The following is a 16,522-nucleotide window of genomic DNA, read 5'->3' on the forward strand; positions in this document are numbered from 1 at the left end:
AAGTTGAGCACATTTCTTCAGGACCTTCACGGAGAACAAATTCGTTAAGTTAAGATAACAATCCTAATAGCTACTTTCACATGGAAAAATATTGTTGTTTGAAAGAAACCTATAGTTATTTAAACATAAATTTGACCATCAACTCAATCATATCTACCTAATAGATTCAACTGTTCATCTTATACTCAATTCAACTATAACTTTGATCAACTACAACAACCGTCAAATGTTATATAATTTGGTTTCAAGTGATCATCATAAATCCACATACTTTTAACTTGTGATGCGTAGAGCAGGCAATAAGACAGCTGGCTCTCACGCAGATGAACAAGGTTCAAATCTTAGTTGAATGTTCTTGTTCACCTTTTTTATGATTTTGCAGTTGTGTTTTTGAAATCGATAAAGAAGCAAAACAAACTTCCTTAATATGTCGATAATGAAGAGCAGTTTGTTTAATAAACATTGTACAATTTTGCTTACGCAACAAAAGTTTTCTTGAATCAACTAAAGCATAGTTGTATTTTGAAGTTTGACGTTTGTTCATCTACTGAAAAATATAGTTGAGCCAACCGAGGAACCAACTATGGGCTATAGTTGTTGCCCTCTATATATAGTCAAATCAACTATAGTTTCGGGTTATCTCTAAAACAATTGAACAATATAGTTATTTTGACCGGAAAAATAATTTTGTCTGCTATAATTTGTTCTCCGTGTTCTGACCATGGTGGGTATATAAATGGTAATACAGCTTTGTCACTATAGAGGCGAGGAGGTCGCGGGAGGGAAAAGTGTGGTTTTAGAGCAAATTGTAAACAAACTCGGTCGCTGTCCCATACAAAAATCCAACATGGCTGAATCATGAATTTGACACATTAGAACACCTATATGTAGTTACCTTGCTTCTGACTACCTCCTTCATATGTATACGGGCCTTGCTTCGAGCTGTGAGTGAACCAAAATGCTGTCACTTTGTACCTGTCAAACGTCTCGTTTTTTTTTGTTTACGTTTAATTGTGAAATATTCTCGTTCCCGTAAAAAATTGTTGTTGATTTTTGTGGTTTTTCGTGTTTAGTCTAGTGTTATCGTCTTTAGATCCCGAGAAACCCTTATTAAACATCCTGAAACCACCGTGAAATGGCGTCCAACGACGAAGATCCCTTCGCATCGGAGGAAGAGTCCGTTCCAGAATTTTCTGCCAGCGAAGACGAATGGGACCCAGCGAAAGAGGATGTGAAACGGCCGGTCAAAATAGGAAGGTAACGAAAAATGTTCGATTTTGTTGGAAATTCAGTGATAACTACATGGTCAATTGTAGAAAAGGAAAACTGAAAGTGAAAGCGGCTCCAGCCCGACCTACGAGAGTATCGCGAAGAATAGCGACCAGATTGGGGAAGGAACTGCCACCGGAAGATGAGCCTGAACAAGATGCGGTTGTTGTTCTACCGGATGAGGAATCAGCTTCTTCGTCCTCGGGACAGGAGGAAGAGGAAAAGTCCCCTAATAGGAAGAAGAAGCAGAGGGGGAGGCGACCGGCACAGAAAAAGGGTCGTAAACCGAAGGTGGTCAAGGATGAACCGATTAAGCTGACCACATTTACCGTGGAAGAGTTGTATAGGAAATATCGACCGGATTTGGCAGGTTGTTCGAAGAGGGTTGCACCGGTGCCGCGGAAAGTGGAGGTGAAGAAGGAGACTGAAGATGACGATAGTAGCGGTGATGATTATCTGGTCGATCCGGGAAAGTTGGATCTGAATTCGGAATTTTTCCAGTCGGTGGACGTGTCGGTTGACAAGAAGGAAGATCCCGGGATTCAGTTTGATTGCAATGTAGGATTGGAAATGCAGGAATCGGAAGAAGATGAGGATGAGGAGAAACCGTTGAGTTCAGTAAGGAAGGAGGATGAATGCAGCACTGATTTTAGTAAGAAGTTGATCCAACAAATTAATCAGTCGAGTCAGGATTGTGTGAATATGATAAAGCTTGCTGAAGTTTCGAAGCGAATGGAAAATGAGCGGAAGAAGTTGGAGCAATTACGGAAAGAGCAAGAACACAAGGCAGGTGCAAATGAGGAGGATGTTTCGGATCTGCTTGTGGCAGGAGAGAAGATCAAAGGCAAAAGCTCGAAGCAAACAGGAAGAAATGACTTTATCGCTGTTGATGAGAAAGATAACCGGGTCGAGGAAAAGACCGTTGAAATTACACTCAAATTTGAATCCGCCGAGACGGGTAAGAAGGAGAAGAAGAAAATTGACCTACTAACTGCCGTCAAGCGATTGATGAATCGCGAGAAACGCCAAAATCAAATCTACCTCCATAAGGTCTCAATTCTTTGCTGGATTGGTCATGGAACGTATCTTAATCGAACTATTTCCAACGCAGCACTGATGGAGCTGACCATCAAACGACTACTGCCCTCGGCAAGCTGCCGACCAAAAGGTCTAACGAACTTAAACTACTTTCAACAGGTTACCCACTACTTTCGGAAGGTGGTCAAGTTGAAAAACAACGACTTGTACTTTCGTTCCAGCAACCTGCCACCGCTTCAGTCAACTCTCAAATATCAACTCAAGCAGCGGTCGGCCTTTTCGAAGCGCGATTACATTTTGCTGTTCCTGCTAATGCTTCGATCATTGAGCATCCACTGCCGGTTGGTAATTTCACTGGTGGTCCCACCGAAGCTAGTTCCCACCAGTGAACTATATCGAATGAATCCTAAAACGAACGAAGAGCTGCAAGCGGAACGTCGTCTGATGCTGGATTTCCGGCGTGCACCGCGGCACAGTACGGTTTTCAAAGTTCGCGAAAAGCTCGTTGAATTGGTTAATAAAAACTCCCAGCAGGTTCAACGGGAAGCAGCCCGGAAGCGACGTCGAGAAGGATTTAGTGCAACGATTCCTCAATTGGACGGAAGCCATGAACATCTGTTCGGAAGTGTTCCAAAAGAGTTGCCTCGGAAGAAGCTGAAGCTAATGGAGCGCTCTTTTATCGATATCGAACGGAATGTGATTGCCAAGCCGTCGAAAAAGTCGAGCAAGGAGGAAAGGAAGTTTTCGGACGATTTGGACGAGGAAGTCCGGAGGCGTAGGGAGAAGATCTTGGCTGCTTATCGGGCTTCTAGAGAGCAAAGGGAACTGGAAAATGCCAGGGCGAAGGCTGAGGCTGAATTCCTCGGGGAGGGGACAAGTTCGATGCATGCGAGACCGCGGGGACGGTTGAGCGCGAAGGAGATCGCTCGGAGAAAGCGACCCGGCGTAGACCTGTGGATTGAAGTCTACTGCGAGCACGAGGATAAATGGGTCACGATCGACATCCTGAGTGGCAAGGTGCACTGCCTGGAAGACATTGTGGTGAGTATGGGTTTTTTTTTCTCTGAATGGCTGGACAGAGTGAGGTGAAACTCAGAAACTCAAATCTCTTGCTTGGAGTTTGGTCGCCTACGTGTATTGACTACGTTTGAATTACCGATGAGATTTCCCATTCCAACATTTATTGCTTTATATTCTGGCATTTTTCATTTCCAAACTAACAAAAAATTAATATTTTCTGGTGTTGCAAAATAAAATTTAATGAACTTTATTGTTATTCAAGCATTGTTTATCTGGACAGTACCATAATTTTATTCTTGTTAAATATTGTTCTGAGGTGTAACATGTAGATTTGAGGTGAGGTGTTGAAAATCTGATTACGAAGATTCTATAACTTTAGCCCGAATCGTTTGAAAATACTCTGGTTTTAAACCCAGTATTTGTAACTTTGTAGAAAATTTCTGAAATGGTTAAATATCTGGTATTCTGATATTAGATTCTGATATCTGATCAAACATTCAATTACCACAGAATTCAGAAATATCCAAAAGTTCTCAAAAGAGCTGCACATGTTTCAAGGAAAAAACTCTTCTCTAAAATATTTGATTCCGATATCTAATCAAACTTTCCCTAAGTCCATTTTTAATACTCATTATAACTTCATTTGTAGTAGACATGCAACCCAAAATAACTGCTCATGTTTAAAAGAAGAAATCAGGGTGACCACTGAACTGGGAAAACCGGGAATCGATCTTGTTTTCCGTGCTGAGCCTTTCCAAAATTTTCTTAATAATTCGCTTAGAATATTCCTCGAAAATCTTTTGCCAAATTTCCGTGGATAACTCGGAATTCCATGAGAATTATTCTCCGATTTTCCTTGAAATTCATTTCAAAATTCCTTAGAGAGGATTTCTCGAAGTTTTTTTTTTATAATAATATACGAAAAATTATTTTATGATCAAAATATTCCAATTTTATTTTAGTTTAGATAGTGTTTATTTTTGCATTATTCGATGGAAAATTAACAAATTGGCGTTTGAGCGGTGTTTACATTGGAATTAATTTTGGGCCTCGTTAATTTGAGTGCATCTCAAGCATGCGTGAGTGTATTCTCTCAGAAGAACCGAAGACAACATATCAAGAAGACTGGCAACTCTTACATGGCTTCGAACGAATTTGATAGCATAGATTACATCCTCAGAAGAAAGGTTTGTGTATTTGCTCATTTTTCTATGCGTTGCTTTCACCTTCACTCAAGCGCAGCGCTACTGTATCGGTTGGTTGGATTCTGGCAAAGTTGCCAGTCTTCTTGATATGATGTCTTCGGAAGAACTCAATGAACGAGATTTAAAAATGATGTTCCGATCACTGTACCTAGATAAATAACTCCTTACTCTACTAGAACACCGCCACCCACCCGATGTCCTACGTGCTGGCCTGGAACAACGATGGCTCGATGAAGGACGTCTCCGCTCGGTATATCTCCCGCCTGGGTAGTAAAAAGTCCAAACTCCGCGTCGACGACGCTTGGTTTGACCGGACTCTGCAACCCTACCGGGTTCGACGCCAAACGCGTCGCGATCGCACCGAAGACCTCAAGTTCGACAAACTGCTCAACAAGCGACCGTTTCCGGGGCAGATCGGAGAGTACAAAAACCACCCGCGGTTTGCCATCGAACGGCACCTGCTTCGCAACGAAGCCATCTACCCGCGGGATGCCATCGTTTTGGGCTACATCAAGGACGCACCGATCTACCCGAGGGACTGCGTGCACGTGCTATTTTCGCGAGAAGGCTGGCTACGGCAGGCTAAAACCGTGAAACTCTACGAAGAACCGTACAAGGTGGTCAAAGCGAAAGCCAAGTACGATCGCCTGACGGGCACCTCGATCACTGGTCTTCAAACGGAATTATTCGGAACGTGGCAAGTTCAGGACTATGAGCCTCCGGTGGCACAGAACGGCCTCGTACCGCGAACCGCATACGGTAATGTGGATCTCTTCAAACCATGCATGCTACCCAAGGGAACGGTGCACCTGCAGCTACCGGGGCTGAACAAAATTTGCAAACAGTTGCGAATCGATTGTGCCCAGGCGATCACCGGGTTCGAGTACAAGAACAATGCATGTCAAGCGGTGTACGATGGGTTCGTCGTATGCGAAGAGTTCCGAGATCAGGTCATTGACGAGTGGTATCAGGAACAGGTTGAACTCGAACGGAAGGAAGACGAGAAACGCAAGAAGAAGGTCTATAGCAATTGGAGGAGATTAGTGATGGGGTTGTTCATTAGGAAGAAGTTGAAAGATCGCTATAATTTCGATAATTTGTAGTAGGTAGTAACAATAGTGCAGCCCAGTGTCCTTATCTGTATTAATTTGTATAATTCCATTTATGTCGTACATATGCATGATATTTAAGTTTAACTGGGAAATTTTTAGTGTAAAAATATCACATCCTATTTTTCCATTTTTGCAGAAAATGTTCAACCTACACTCAAAAAAATTTTCACATTAAAGCTACGTGAAACGTCACGTTATCTCTTTAACGCCCCACTTCGATCATTTGCACGTGGCTCACGTCAATGTCAAATTAAATTTGATAAAATTTACGCGATTTTCATGTTCGTTGATGCTAAGAGAATTTCACGTAAAAATTAAGTGATAATCGTGTACACTCTACAACATATACACGTCCAATCTACGTGAAAAATCACGTAGCTCATTCGAATGCTTCAACTTTCATGTTCACATGATGGTAGTAAAATTGATAAATATATCATGTCATGTTCACTGGACCTGATGATGAATGTGACAACATTGTCACATCAAACTTCTATGAGTTTACATGATTTACATGTATGGAAAAGTTAAACAATATGGCGGCATCGATTTTATTAGTGGAAGAAGTGATTCAGCATACTGCAACTGGTTGAAGGTATTTTTATATTATTTCGCCTTATTTGAAATCCGTCATACACTGCTAATTAAATGTATTTCGATTTCGTAGGCTCATACAAGATACAATTTACGGGGATTTTCCAAAGGTCAATTTAGTCTGACTAAACAGTGCAAACGGATATTGCATCTGCATCGTCATGATCAATTAAGTGTTGGAAAAGCGAAATGGTTTTGGAACAATGTGGATCGGAATCTGAAAACGCGAAAGAAAGAACACAAATTTATTATGTTACTGATTTTATTAGCGACCGTCTCCTCTCGATAGTTTAGGTTTGATTGATAAAGAACACAAAACACCGCGCCAACTTGTACACGTTTTGTTGTTAGCTGTTGGCAGTACTGACACTGATGTGCGCTGTCACTTCACTGTCGTTGATGAAGAGGGATGCACTGATAATTTCAACACTCCTCCTCACTGTAAACCGTCCACCGCATCCGTAGTAATCCGCATTCCAATCCTTTCTGCAAACCGGCGAATTTTCTGCGTTCCCAAATGCGTCGTAAGTAGATCAGCAGACATTGAATCCGTTGGACAATACTTGAGTTCGATCTTCCCTTTTTCACAGAGATTCTTCACGTACTGCTCCTTGGTTTCAATGTGTTTGGACCTTCTCGTCGCTCGCTCTGATTTTAGGAATGAAATACAGCTTTGATTATCCTCGTGGATCACCGTTGCTTTTTTCTGTTCTTCACCCATATCCTTTAGTAAGGACCGCAGCCATACTAACTGCTGATAAGCTTCGCAAAGAGATACATACTCTGCTTCCATGCAAGAGAGTGTTACCGACGATTGCTTCCGACTTATCCAGGAAATAGTCGCTCCTCCAAATAAGAACGTTAATCCTGAAGTTGACTTCCTGCCCAATCCGCATCCGTGAAACCAACTGTAGAGTTGTGAATAGTGAGGAATCATGAGAGAGTGAGAGGATATGTCTAAGAGAGGTTATGATGAAACGAGGAGGCCGACAACAGGTCAGTCGAGAATGAACTATAGCTACGATCAGTTGCAAATAAAGAACCCTTAGTAAAGTGTACAGTAAGTGTGAGTTTTTAATATTCCGTTTGTGAAGCGTCTTCAAAGAGTCCCCACAGGATCCTACAAGTGGCGCAGTCGGTAGAATCTAAATAGTAAGTATTTTTTTCTCCTCTATAAATGTCGGCTGAAATGAATAAAATGACCCGAAATATGAAGAAATAGTGTTTTCTAGAAAGCATTGATGGTGGACATTTTTTCTTCGGTTGGATAAACATTCAAAGCCATTTGTTTAATTTGTCATTGGTGTGGCGTTAATGATGTTTGCGCTATTTAATTTGAAATCAGAGTGCATTTTAATAAGTAATATGTTTTGAGTCATGGTACATTTACCACCATGCCGCCATTTTATTTATCCAGTGTGCTGGGCATAGAGGTGAACATCCGATTGTGTATACATATACACACGTAGGGTTGGATAGAGGCACTGAAATGTTCACGCACACGGGAGTATTCAACCCGGTATTTTTCTTCGCAGTACTCCTGACAAGAGAATAACTAAGTCCACTAGTACAGTGTAGCACACGCACACACTCCACGAGACCGACGGATCCTGATAATATAGGAACAATAAAAAAGGTCTAGTACTTATGCATTGTAGTTCGAGTGTGAAGCAATCTTGAGACCGGTAGAGGCCGAAGCGCATGGGGAAAGAGAGTCCGATTCACCGTCGTAGTAAGTAAAAGTCCGATCGAACCGAAGCACACCAGAGGTAAATGAAAGTGAGTCCACAAAAACAGTGCAGCACACACAAACACACACAACCTCAGCGTGAATTAGCTTGAGACCGGTAGAGGCCGAAGCGAGGTAAAAAAAAATCGGACCGATATACCATATACACATAACGAGCACGGTGAGATCATAGAAAATAGAGCTTTCTGTTTGAGTCTAATACACACAACCGTAGCGTGGATTAGCTTGAGACGGGTAGAGGCCGAAGCGAAAAAAAAATAATAAGACCGATTGACTGTTACAACAAATGAGGGTCTGATAGAATCGAAGTACGTCAGAGAGAGAGAGAGGTGAAATGAGTCCACTTGAACAGTGCAGCACACACACAACGAGCCCGGTGAGATCATAGCAAACATAGTTTTCTGTTTGAGTCTGACACACACACCGTAGCGCGAGCCGTAGCGTATAGCAATTTTGAGACCGGCAGAAACCGAATCTGAAAAGTGAACCCGATTAAATCGAAGCATATCAGAGAGAGATGAGAGAGAAAGATGAAGTGAGTCCACAAGAAATGTGCAGCACACACGCAACGAGTCCGATGAAACTATACAAGGGGAGAGAACTTGAGTGTAGTTGTGTACCTATACATCAAAGCTTGAAAGTCATTATTGAGCTTGGCAAAAGTCTGCAGTGAGGGGAAATAGGAGCCAACTGGTCGTCGATGCCAAAGTATATAGAGCCCAACAGAAAACCTGTGCTGCTGTAAGAGTGAGATCGAATGAAATTGAATCCGAATAATACCACAGCACGCTTGACAGAGAGAAGAGTGAGTTAACAAACCAGTGTAGCACAAATACCACGAGCCTGGTTAGACAGAATTCTTTTAAGGTTCAATTTACTTTAATGCTTTTTGGAAAATTACAAAAGCAGTTTTTTCCGACACATTATTTCAGATTGCAAAAAGCTCGCACTATTCGATTCCTTTTGATATTTTACACAAAATGACGCGAGCTTTTTGCAATCTAAAATAATGCGTCGGAAAAAACTGCTTTTGAATTTAAAAAAATGCATCAAAGTAAATTGAACCTTAAGTCGATATAACCTGGCACTCTCCTGAGAAACAACTAGTAAGTGATATTGTGCACCTTTGAAAGTTTTCCTGCACTGTGGCTACTGCAACAAGCAGCTGCATGTCAAACGGATGTTATCAATATTTCGTCTAAAGTTCGCTGGAAGTAGCATTTTGGGTAAATCCGCAGCCAAGCATATAGCAAACAAAATCGAAACGTTGGTGTGTGTGTGTTCAAGTTGTTGTATAGGAATATTATGTTTTTGTTCACAATAAAGCATTGAAGTGTCGTCAATCGTTTCCGAGTTATCAATAGATGGGTACTACTAACTTAATTCGTTTGTTTTGCTTTCTTCGTTGTGCAGAATCATGGAGGATAAGGACTGGCCACTTCATTCCTTCAACGAGGCAGTCGACTCATCGGACCTCAGAAGGGAATGGGAAGAGTGGCATCGTTCGAGCTGATTCTGGAGATGAAAGGAATTAAATCGCAGCACGAAAAGCTAGTGTTGCTACTAGCTCGTGGAGGTCGTGGACTACAGCGCATTTACTATAATTTGCGCCCAGTCCCAGAAGAGATACATTCGGCACCGGTGATCATACCACTGATGCCGGTGGAAACACCTGAGTATGATAACGCCGTGCTTAGACTGATGAATTTTTTCATTGGAAAACGGAATATTCGGGTCGAGCTCGAAATGTTCCGCACTCTCAAACAAGCTGAGTCAGAACCGGTTAATCAATTTTTATTGAGGTTGCGTACACAAGCCACGCGCTGTGAATTTCACGACCGTGAAGAAATTGAGATCTTGCAGCAGGTGACGATGGGGGCGTCTGACGAACGTGTTCGCGATAAAGGGATAGAAGGAACATTCAACCTTGATGAGCTAACAAACTATGCCATGAACAGGGAGATGCTCGTTAAGCAGAAGGAGAAGGCCAAGGTATCAATGGATGAGCCCCCCGTTATTGCAGCTGTGAAAGAAGAGTGGAGTGGAAGAGCAGCGTTTCGTAGACCACCGCCAGGTCAAGTCAGAGATCGAGCTTTCCAATCCGGTACAAGGCGGGTGAACAATGAATGTGATCGATGCGGATCGTATCGCCACAGGGGTGATACTCCAAACTGCCCAGCATACAAGGCACGTTGCAACAGATGCGGAAAGATCGGCCACTTCGGTCGGAAGTGTTGAGGTGGCATGAACAAGCGTTATGGTTCTCGGAATACTTGGAAGCGTCCGAAAGAAGAAGCTAATGCCGTTGACCCGTTGGAGGAGTGGAACGAGGAGCTGCCACGTCGCCCGATTCCGGAGGACACCAACAGGTAAACTAGTTGCTTATGTTTTACGATGAGGGTTTGTAGGATCCTGGTGAAGAAGATAAACATAGTTGTGAACTCAATAAAGAAATATTAACTTCGATCCTTGTTTTATTAGGTTGAATTACATTCCAACAGCAATGGAATCATAACGTGCATGTTAGACAATTTCGCCGTCGAGTTCCTGATTGACTCTGGGGCGGCAATCAATACAATCACCAAAGAGGTTTGGAAGAAGTTAAAGAAGAACAAAGTCATTGTTTTCAAACGGAATGCTATGTGTGACCGTACATTCACTTCATACGCCAACGAGAAACCTCTTCGCGTTGTGGCCATTTTTGAATCACGAATTTCCAAGTGAGATCCTACAGACATCACGGAGCTGTACGTGGACGCCTCTCCAGTAGGTTTAGGGGCAGTGTTAATTCAACGTGATAATGCAAACAGACCTAGAATCATCAGCTTCGCTTCCAAGGGGCTGACGAATGCCGAACGAATGTATCAACAGACACAGCGCGAGGCGTTAGCCGTTGTATAGGCAGTGGAGAGGTATTATTTGTATTTGTTTGGGCTTCGATTCACGATCTTTACGGACCACAAAACACTCGAATATATTTTCCAAGGAAAGTACAGAGACGGACGACGCGCCTGCTCAAGAGCCCAAGGTTGGGCTCTACGCCTTCAACCTTACGATTTTCAAATAAAGCACATTTGTGGGGTGAGAAATATATCTGATGTATTATCTCGCTTGTATATGGTAAACAAGATCCAGCATTTGATGAAAATACACAACACTTCCTTTGTGCAATCGGAGAATCACCAGTGGCTATTACTTTGGACGAAATTCGGAACGAGACTGCTCGGGACTTAATACTGGGTACTGTAATTCAAGCCTTGAAGTCGCAAAATTGGTCAAAAGATCTGTTTCGGTACCAAGCTTTCAGCAAAGAGTTAGGTTTCATAGACGGCATCGTTGTACGTGAGGATAGAATAATCTTGCTATTAAAACTAAGACGGCGAGCACTGGATATTGCTCACCGCGGACATCCTGGGATTGTTGCTATGCGTAGGAATCTTCGGCAGTACGTGTGGTGGCCATGTATGGATCGTGATGTCTGCAGCGCTGTCAAAGAGTGTATTGGATGTACAGCTGTTAGTAGTCAGTGCTTGCCCGAACCGATGATTCGTAAAGAAATGCCCGACCGAGCTTGGCAGGAAATTGCCATCGACTTTCTGTCAGCTCAAGATTGCGGTACATTCCTTGTTGTAGTAGACTACTATAGTCGGTTTCTTCAAGTAGTAGAGATGAAGGGTACAACTGCGTCCAAAACAGCTGACGGGCCACCGTTTGCAAGTGTAGAATTTTCTAGCTTTTGTGGTAGCAGAAACATCGAATTGGTTAAAACCATACCGTATTGGCCCCAGATGAATGGGTTAGTCGAGCGGCATAACCAGGGGATCCTGAAGGCACTACGGATTGCCAAAGCTACTAAATCGGATTGGATGAAGGCTCTTGAGGAATACGTGTATATGTACAATACTACTCCTCACTCGGTTACGGGAAAAGCCCCTCTGCAATTGTTAACAGGACGCCCAGTTAAGGATCTCTTGCCGTCATTGCGGACAGACCCTAACTGGAGACGAGACGAACAGGTTCGAGATAATGATGCAATTAGAAAAATGCAAGGGAAGCTGTATGCTGATGAGCGTAGGCATGCCAGGGAGTCCGAGATATCGATCGGAGATACAGTGATGCTGAAGAACTACGAATCCGGTAAACTCGAGCCGAATTTCAAAATGGAGAAGTTCATGGTCCTCGCACGATCAGGAAATGATACGCTTATTGCCAACGAAGACGGAGTGAAGTACCGTCGACCAGTGGCCCACTTAAAAAAGTGGCCATCTTCCCCATCAAATACTTTCTCAGATTCATCTACAGATTCCCGTCAACCCTCGGAACAGCAACCCACCCACTCGTCCACGGAAGGAAAACAACCAAGAAACATGGAAGATGCAGTGGGCCTCGAGCAACGGCGCCAGTCATTGAAGCGATTGAAGAAACCAGATGACGATGACGATTTCAAGGAACATAGGGGCCCAACTCAGAAACGTCCTACTCGAACAAAGAGAACACCGAAACGATACACTTGATTTTTTTTTCTTATTATTGCTATTGAGATGTTTTATTTTGGTGAGAGTAGGAGAAGGATGTAGAGTTGTGAATAGTGAGTAATCATGAGAGAGTGAGAGGATATGTCTAAGAGAGGTTATGATGAAACGAGGAGGCTGACAACAGGTCAGTCGAGAATGAACTATAGCTACGATCGGTTGCAAATAAAGAACCCTTAGTAAAGTGTACAGTAAGTGTGAGTTTTTAATATTCCGTTTGTGAAGCGTCTTCAAAGAGTCCCCACAGGATGCTACACCAACCAGGTCTCCTCTCTCTCCAGTGAATTGCAACTTCCAAGACTTCGTGCCAAGCAGGTAGCGCACCACCCTCTTTGCGGCCGTCCAATCAGCTCGTGTAGGACTACTGACTCGACGACCCAAAATCGATGTGCTCACTGAAATATCTGGTCATGCATGTACCCGACCAAGCTTCGGTACATCGATAGATCTTCTAACTTCTCTTCACATTCCAGCTTCAAAAACCCTTCGTCCATCGGGATTTTCGCACATTTTGCATCTGACATTCCAAATCGAGCCGCCAACTTGTCTATGTATCCACGCAAACTCAAGCTGTATCTGCCTTTATCACGCTGGATTTCAATACCCAGAAAGTATTTTAGCTCCCCCAGATTTGTAATATCCAAATGCTTCTTCAATTCCTTGAAAATCCGCGCAGTAACAGCTTCATCAGCGCATCCCAGAACGATGTCGTCGACATACACTAGCAAATATGCTAACTTGCCACCGAATGACTTCATGTATAGGCATGCATCAGCCGAACTTTGACGGAATCTCATTCGAATCAGAATGTCATGCAGTCGTCGATTCCAGCATCTGGCACTCTGTTTTAGGCCATAAATACTGCGCTTAAGACGACAGGTTGACGCATGTAAAGTTCCTCCTGAAGCTCGCCGTGCAGATATGCAGTTTTGACATCAAGATGCATCAGAGGTATGTTATTCCTGCTCGCAATGGCAAGTAGCGTCCGAAACGAAGCTTGGCTGGTAACAGGTGCGAATACCTCCTCCACCCCGTATTGCTGCGAAAAACCCTGTGCAACCAGGCGAGCCTTATACTTAATATTCTCTCTCGACGCATCGTACTTCAATTTGTACACCCATTTGCTGCCGATAGCTTTTCTTCCAGCGGGTAAGTCTGTCAACTCCCATGTCCCGTTTACACCATGGCTTGACATCTCCTGCATGGATTTCTCCCAATCAGCAGCTCTGTTTGACTTTCTTGCTTCTTGTACGCTTCGCGGTTCTTCCATTGCCCGTATTAGCTTCCTCCGCAAACCGCCTTGGCGGTATACCCTTATTATTCCTCGCCGATCACCGCAGTATCGTGTCCTGACCGTCCTGGCATGGCCATTTTTCGGATTTTCCTTTATATGTAAATTATGTTGCCGTGTTTCCTCTTCAAAGCTATTCATACAACTGACTCTCTTTATTTTCAGCCCCTATTTAGTACAATTTTTTTGCTCTTCCTACACCTTTACTTTCTCTATCTCTCTTTCTCACTCTAGATATATCGCTGCCTGCACTGCTCTTATTCCCTACACGCAGTTCCGGAGAAAATTCTTCAAACAGCGATTCACTTGACGCAGCACCAAAGAACTTATTTTCTGAAGCACTGTAGTAAATCGTTTCCCCTTCATCTGGCCGCATCGTTTCATCCGGCTCTTCTTCAGTTTCCACTTCCGAATCTTCTTTAGTTTCCGTTTCAGAATTTTCATCCTGATTCGTTTCCGGTGGTGCATTGTTGCCAAGAGTCATTTCAACTTCCGTATTCTTCGGTTTACCCATTTCCCGCACCGACTCCTGCGAATCCATCTCCAGTTCGGGAAATTTAGCATCACAACTGATCAAAATTCTATCGGTGGTCGTGTTCACAAATCGATAAGCTTTCCTGTTCTCCGCGTAGCTCACGAACTTCAGCTTCATAGCCTTCCTGTCCAGCTTGTTACGCTTCTCATCCTGTACATGTACCCAGGCATCCGATCCTAACACTCGCATATGTCTATACATGGGCTGCTTGCCGAACCACAACTCGTACGGAGTAGAGTGCCTGTATTAGTAGAGTGACGACGACATGTCAAAATTGGAACGGCCGATTATCTGTCAGTGTCATTCCAATCGAGCAAGCGACCTTTCAAACGCGTTTGGAAAAAAGATGTTGACAACAAGTATTGTAGTTGTCAGCAAAACATTTATTTTTTTCGGGAAAAATATTTAGCTTTTCACTCAATCGCAGTAAGTATTTATTATAGAAGTGTTGATTTAATTATATATTTTTCTTTATGAAAACAAAACACAATTCTACAGGAAATGGATTAGACCTTGGGATTAGACATTTATGAAATTTATGTCGACATCAATCACGGTAAGTAGAAGCAGTTCAGAAGAAAAAATAGCTGGAAGTGGAATATGCCATCGGTCAGGACATCCGGCTGAGTAATGTGAGCGAGCTGGATAACTTCCTGGAAAAATGGTGCGACTCGTACGAGACACTACCGGCCTGCATAGAGAATTAGATCCATCCAGCCAACTCGGAGAAACAGAAGCGGCTCAAACACAAGGATTCTTACAAAGAGGAGATTGCTAATAAAAAACTGATCGAAGTTCAGGTCGCCAACGATTCGGATGAAGCCATGGTCACTGATTCGGAGCGAGAAATTACGGCGTACCTACTATGGAGCGAAAAGCAGCTCTTGGATTCGATCTTGAATGGATTTGAAACACGTCGTTCGTCTCGATCACTCGAATATTTCATTGGATACAGAATTAAGTGTATCGCTTTGCAGCAGTTTTATGAAAAAGATGTTTCGTATCTAGGGTAAGTGTATCTATTTTGGCACCATGTTCCTTAATGTGTGGTTTCAAAAATAAAACTATGCAGCCGTAACTAAAACAACAGAATTTAAACGATTTCCTTTGAAATCTCAGTTTAATAACGTTATGAGGTCCGGAATAAACTAACAATGGTTGAATCGTGTTGAATAATAAAAGTATATTGTTTGTTCTCTTTTTGAAGTTTAACATGTATGAAGTTTATCATCACAAATAATCACCTGACCTTTCTTTATTACACAGCCATTGATCGACTATCTAGTCTATTTTGATGAACCTTTTTGGGATGATGTATCTTAAGACGAAAATGCAAAAATCTTCTAATCAGTTTTCGTTTCAGATCGTGGCATAGAATCAGGTTTTCAGCCGGAATATTCAACAGTTGATGTTCAATTGTATCAAATACTTGATCATTTCTGCAATGGTTGATCTCATTTCTAAAAACGATCTCTAATTTCAAGAAAAATATGAAAGTCTCATTATTGACGTATACCAATGCCTGACCAGTAAAATCCTTCGAAACTGTGAATTTGTTGTAATGACAATCGGACGATGTTGCTATGCACTTTTCAATGCACTGTTGACATACCGCACCATGTTTTGCAACTTTATGTACGATCATACCAGCAATGTGAAATACTACATTCTTGTCCGCATCGTTCATTCTATCCAAAGCAGCCTGTGTTCCAATCGTAGTTAAGTTGTTTCTTAGCGGTACAATCTTTTCCTTTTCTTTAGCTTTGTTTTGGCTCAACTGTCTCACATGTGAAGGGAAATCTATGAGCCACTCTCTTTTATCTGAGCCATAAGACGATCCAGAGACATCAGAAAGGAACTGTGAAATGGTTACGGATTTTAGAAGGTTTTTAAATTGCAAGGCTGTGGGTTTTTTCTGTCTTATTCTGATCTGCGAAAAAAGATTTTTCACGCAGTCCTGCGTGAAGCGCGAAGTTAGCAAATAGCTGTAGCCCTTGACGCCTGCCATGGTTTCCAATTCCTTGTATATCCCACATCCAATTCAAAGATAAGTTTTTTGAAGAAATCGTAGAATTGCAGCGTCTCTTGGTAAATTTGCAAGTTTTCTGAAATAAAAGTAAACTTCATCTATATCGAAATGTATGCAATACAGTGGAATCCTATTATCTACTTACTT

At 42.5% G+C, this 16,522-nt stretch overlaps 2 protein-coding genes and 1 pseudogene across 2 annotated transcripts; 1 reads left to right on the forward strand and 2 right to left on the reverse strand.

Moving 5' to 3' along the window:
* The first annotated feature begins 1,088 nt into the window (after positions 1-1,088).
* Positions 1,089-5,693, forward strand: LOC135701206 (DNA repair protein complementing XP-C cells homolog). Its single transcript, XM_065221965.1, has 3 exons — positions 1,089-1,257; positions 1,317-3,348; positions 4,709-5,693. The coding sequence occupies exons 1-3, from the start codon at positions 1,136-1,138 to the stop codon at positions 5,633-5,635; spliced, it is 3,081 nt and encodes a 1,026-aa protein (XP_065078037.1). The 5' UTR covers positions 1,089-1,135; the 3' UTR covers positions 5,636-5,693.
* Positions 5,694-13,476: 7,783 nt separating this feature from the next.
* Positions 13,477-14,535, reverse strand: LOC135701234 (uncharacterized). Its single transcript, XM_065222008.1, has 2 exons — positions 14,118-14,535; positions 13,477-13,559 (listed from the first exon to the last, which is right to left on the reverse strand). Exons 1-2 carry the CDS (start codon positions 14,533-14,535, stop codon positions 13,477-13,479), a joined length of 501 nt encoding a protein of 166 aa, XP_065078080.1.
* A 1,069-nt stretch (positions 14,536-15,604) lies between these two features.
* Positions 15,605-16,473, reverse strand: LOC135701236 (uncharacterized; annotated as a pseudogene).
* Positions 16,474-16,522: the final 49 nt, after the last annotated feature.

Source organism: Ochlerotatus camptorhynchus, unplaced genomic scaffold (assembly GCF_037179485.1).
Source record: "Ochlerotatus camptorhynchus isolate MF236.1 unplaced genomic scaffold, CSIRO-AGI_Acam_v1.1 ptg000151l, whole genome shotgun sequence".
In the NCBI taxonomy this organism is placed as follows: Eukaryota; Metazoa; Arthropoda; class Insecta; order Diptera; family Culicidae; genus Ochlerotatus; species Ochlerotatus camptorhynchus.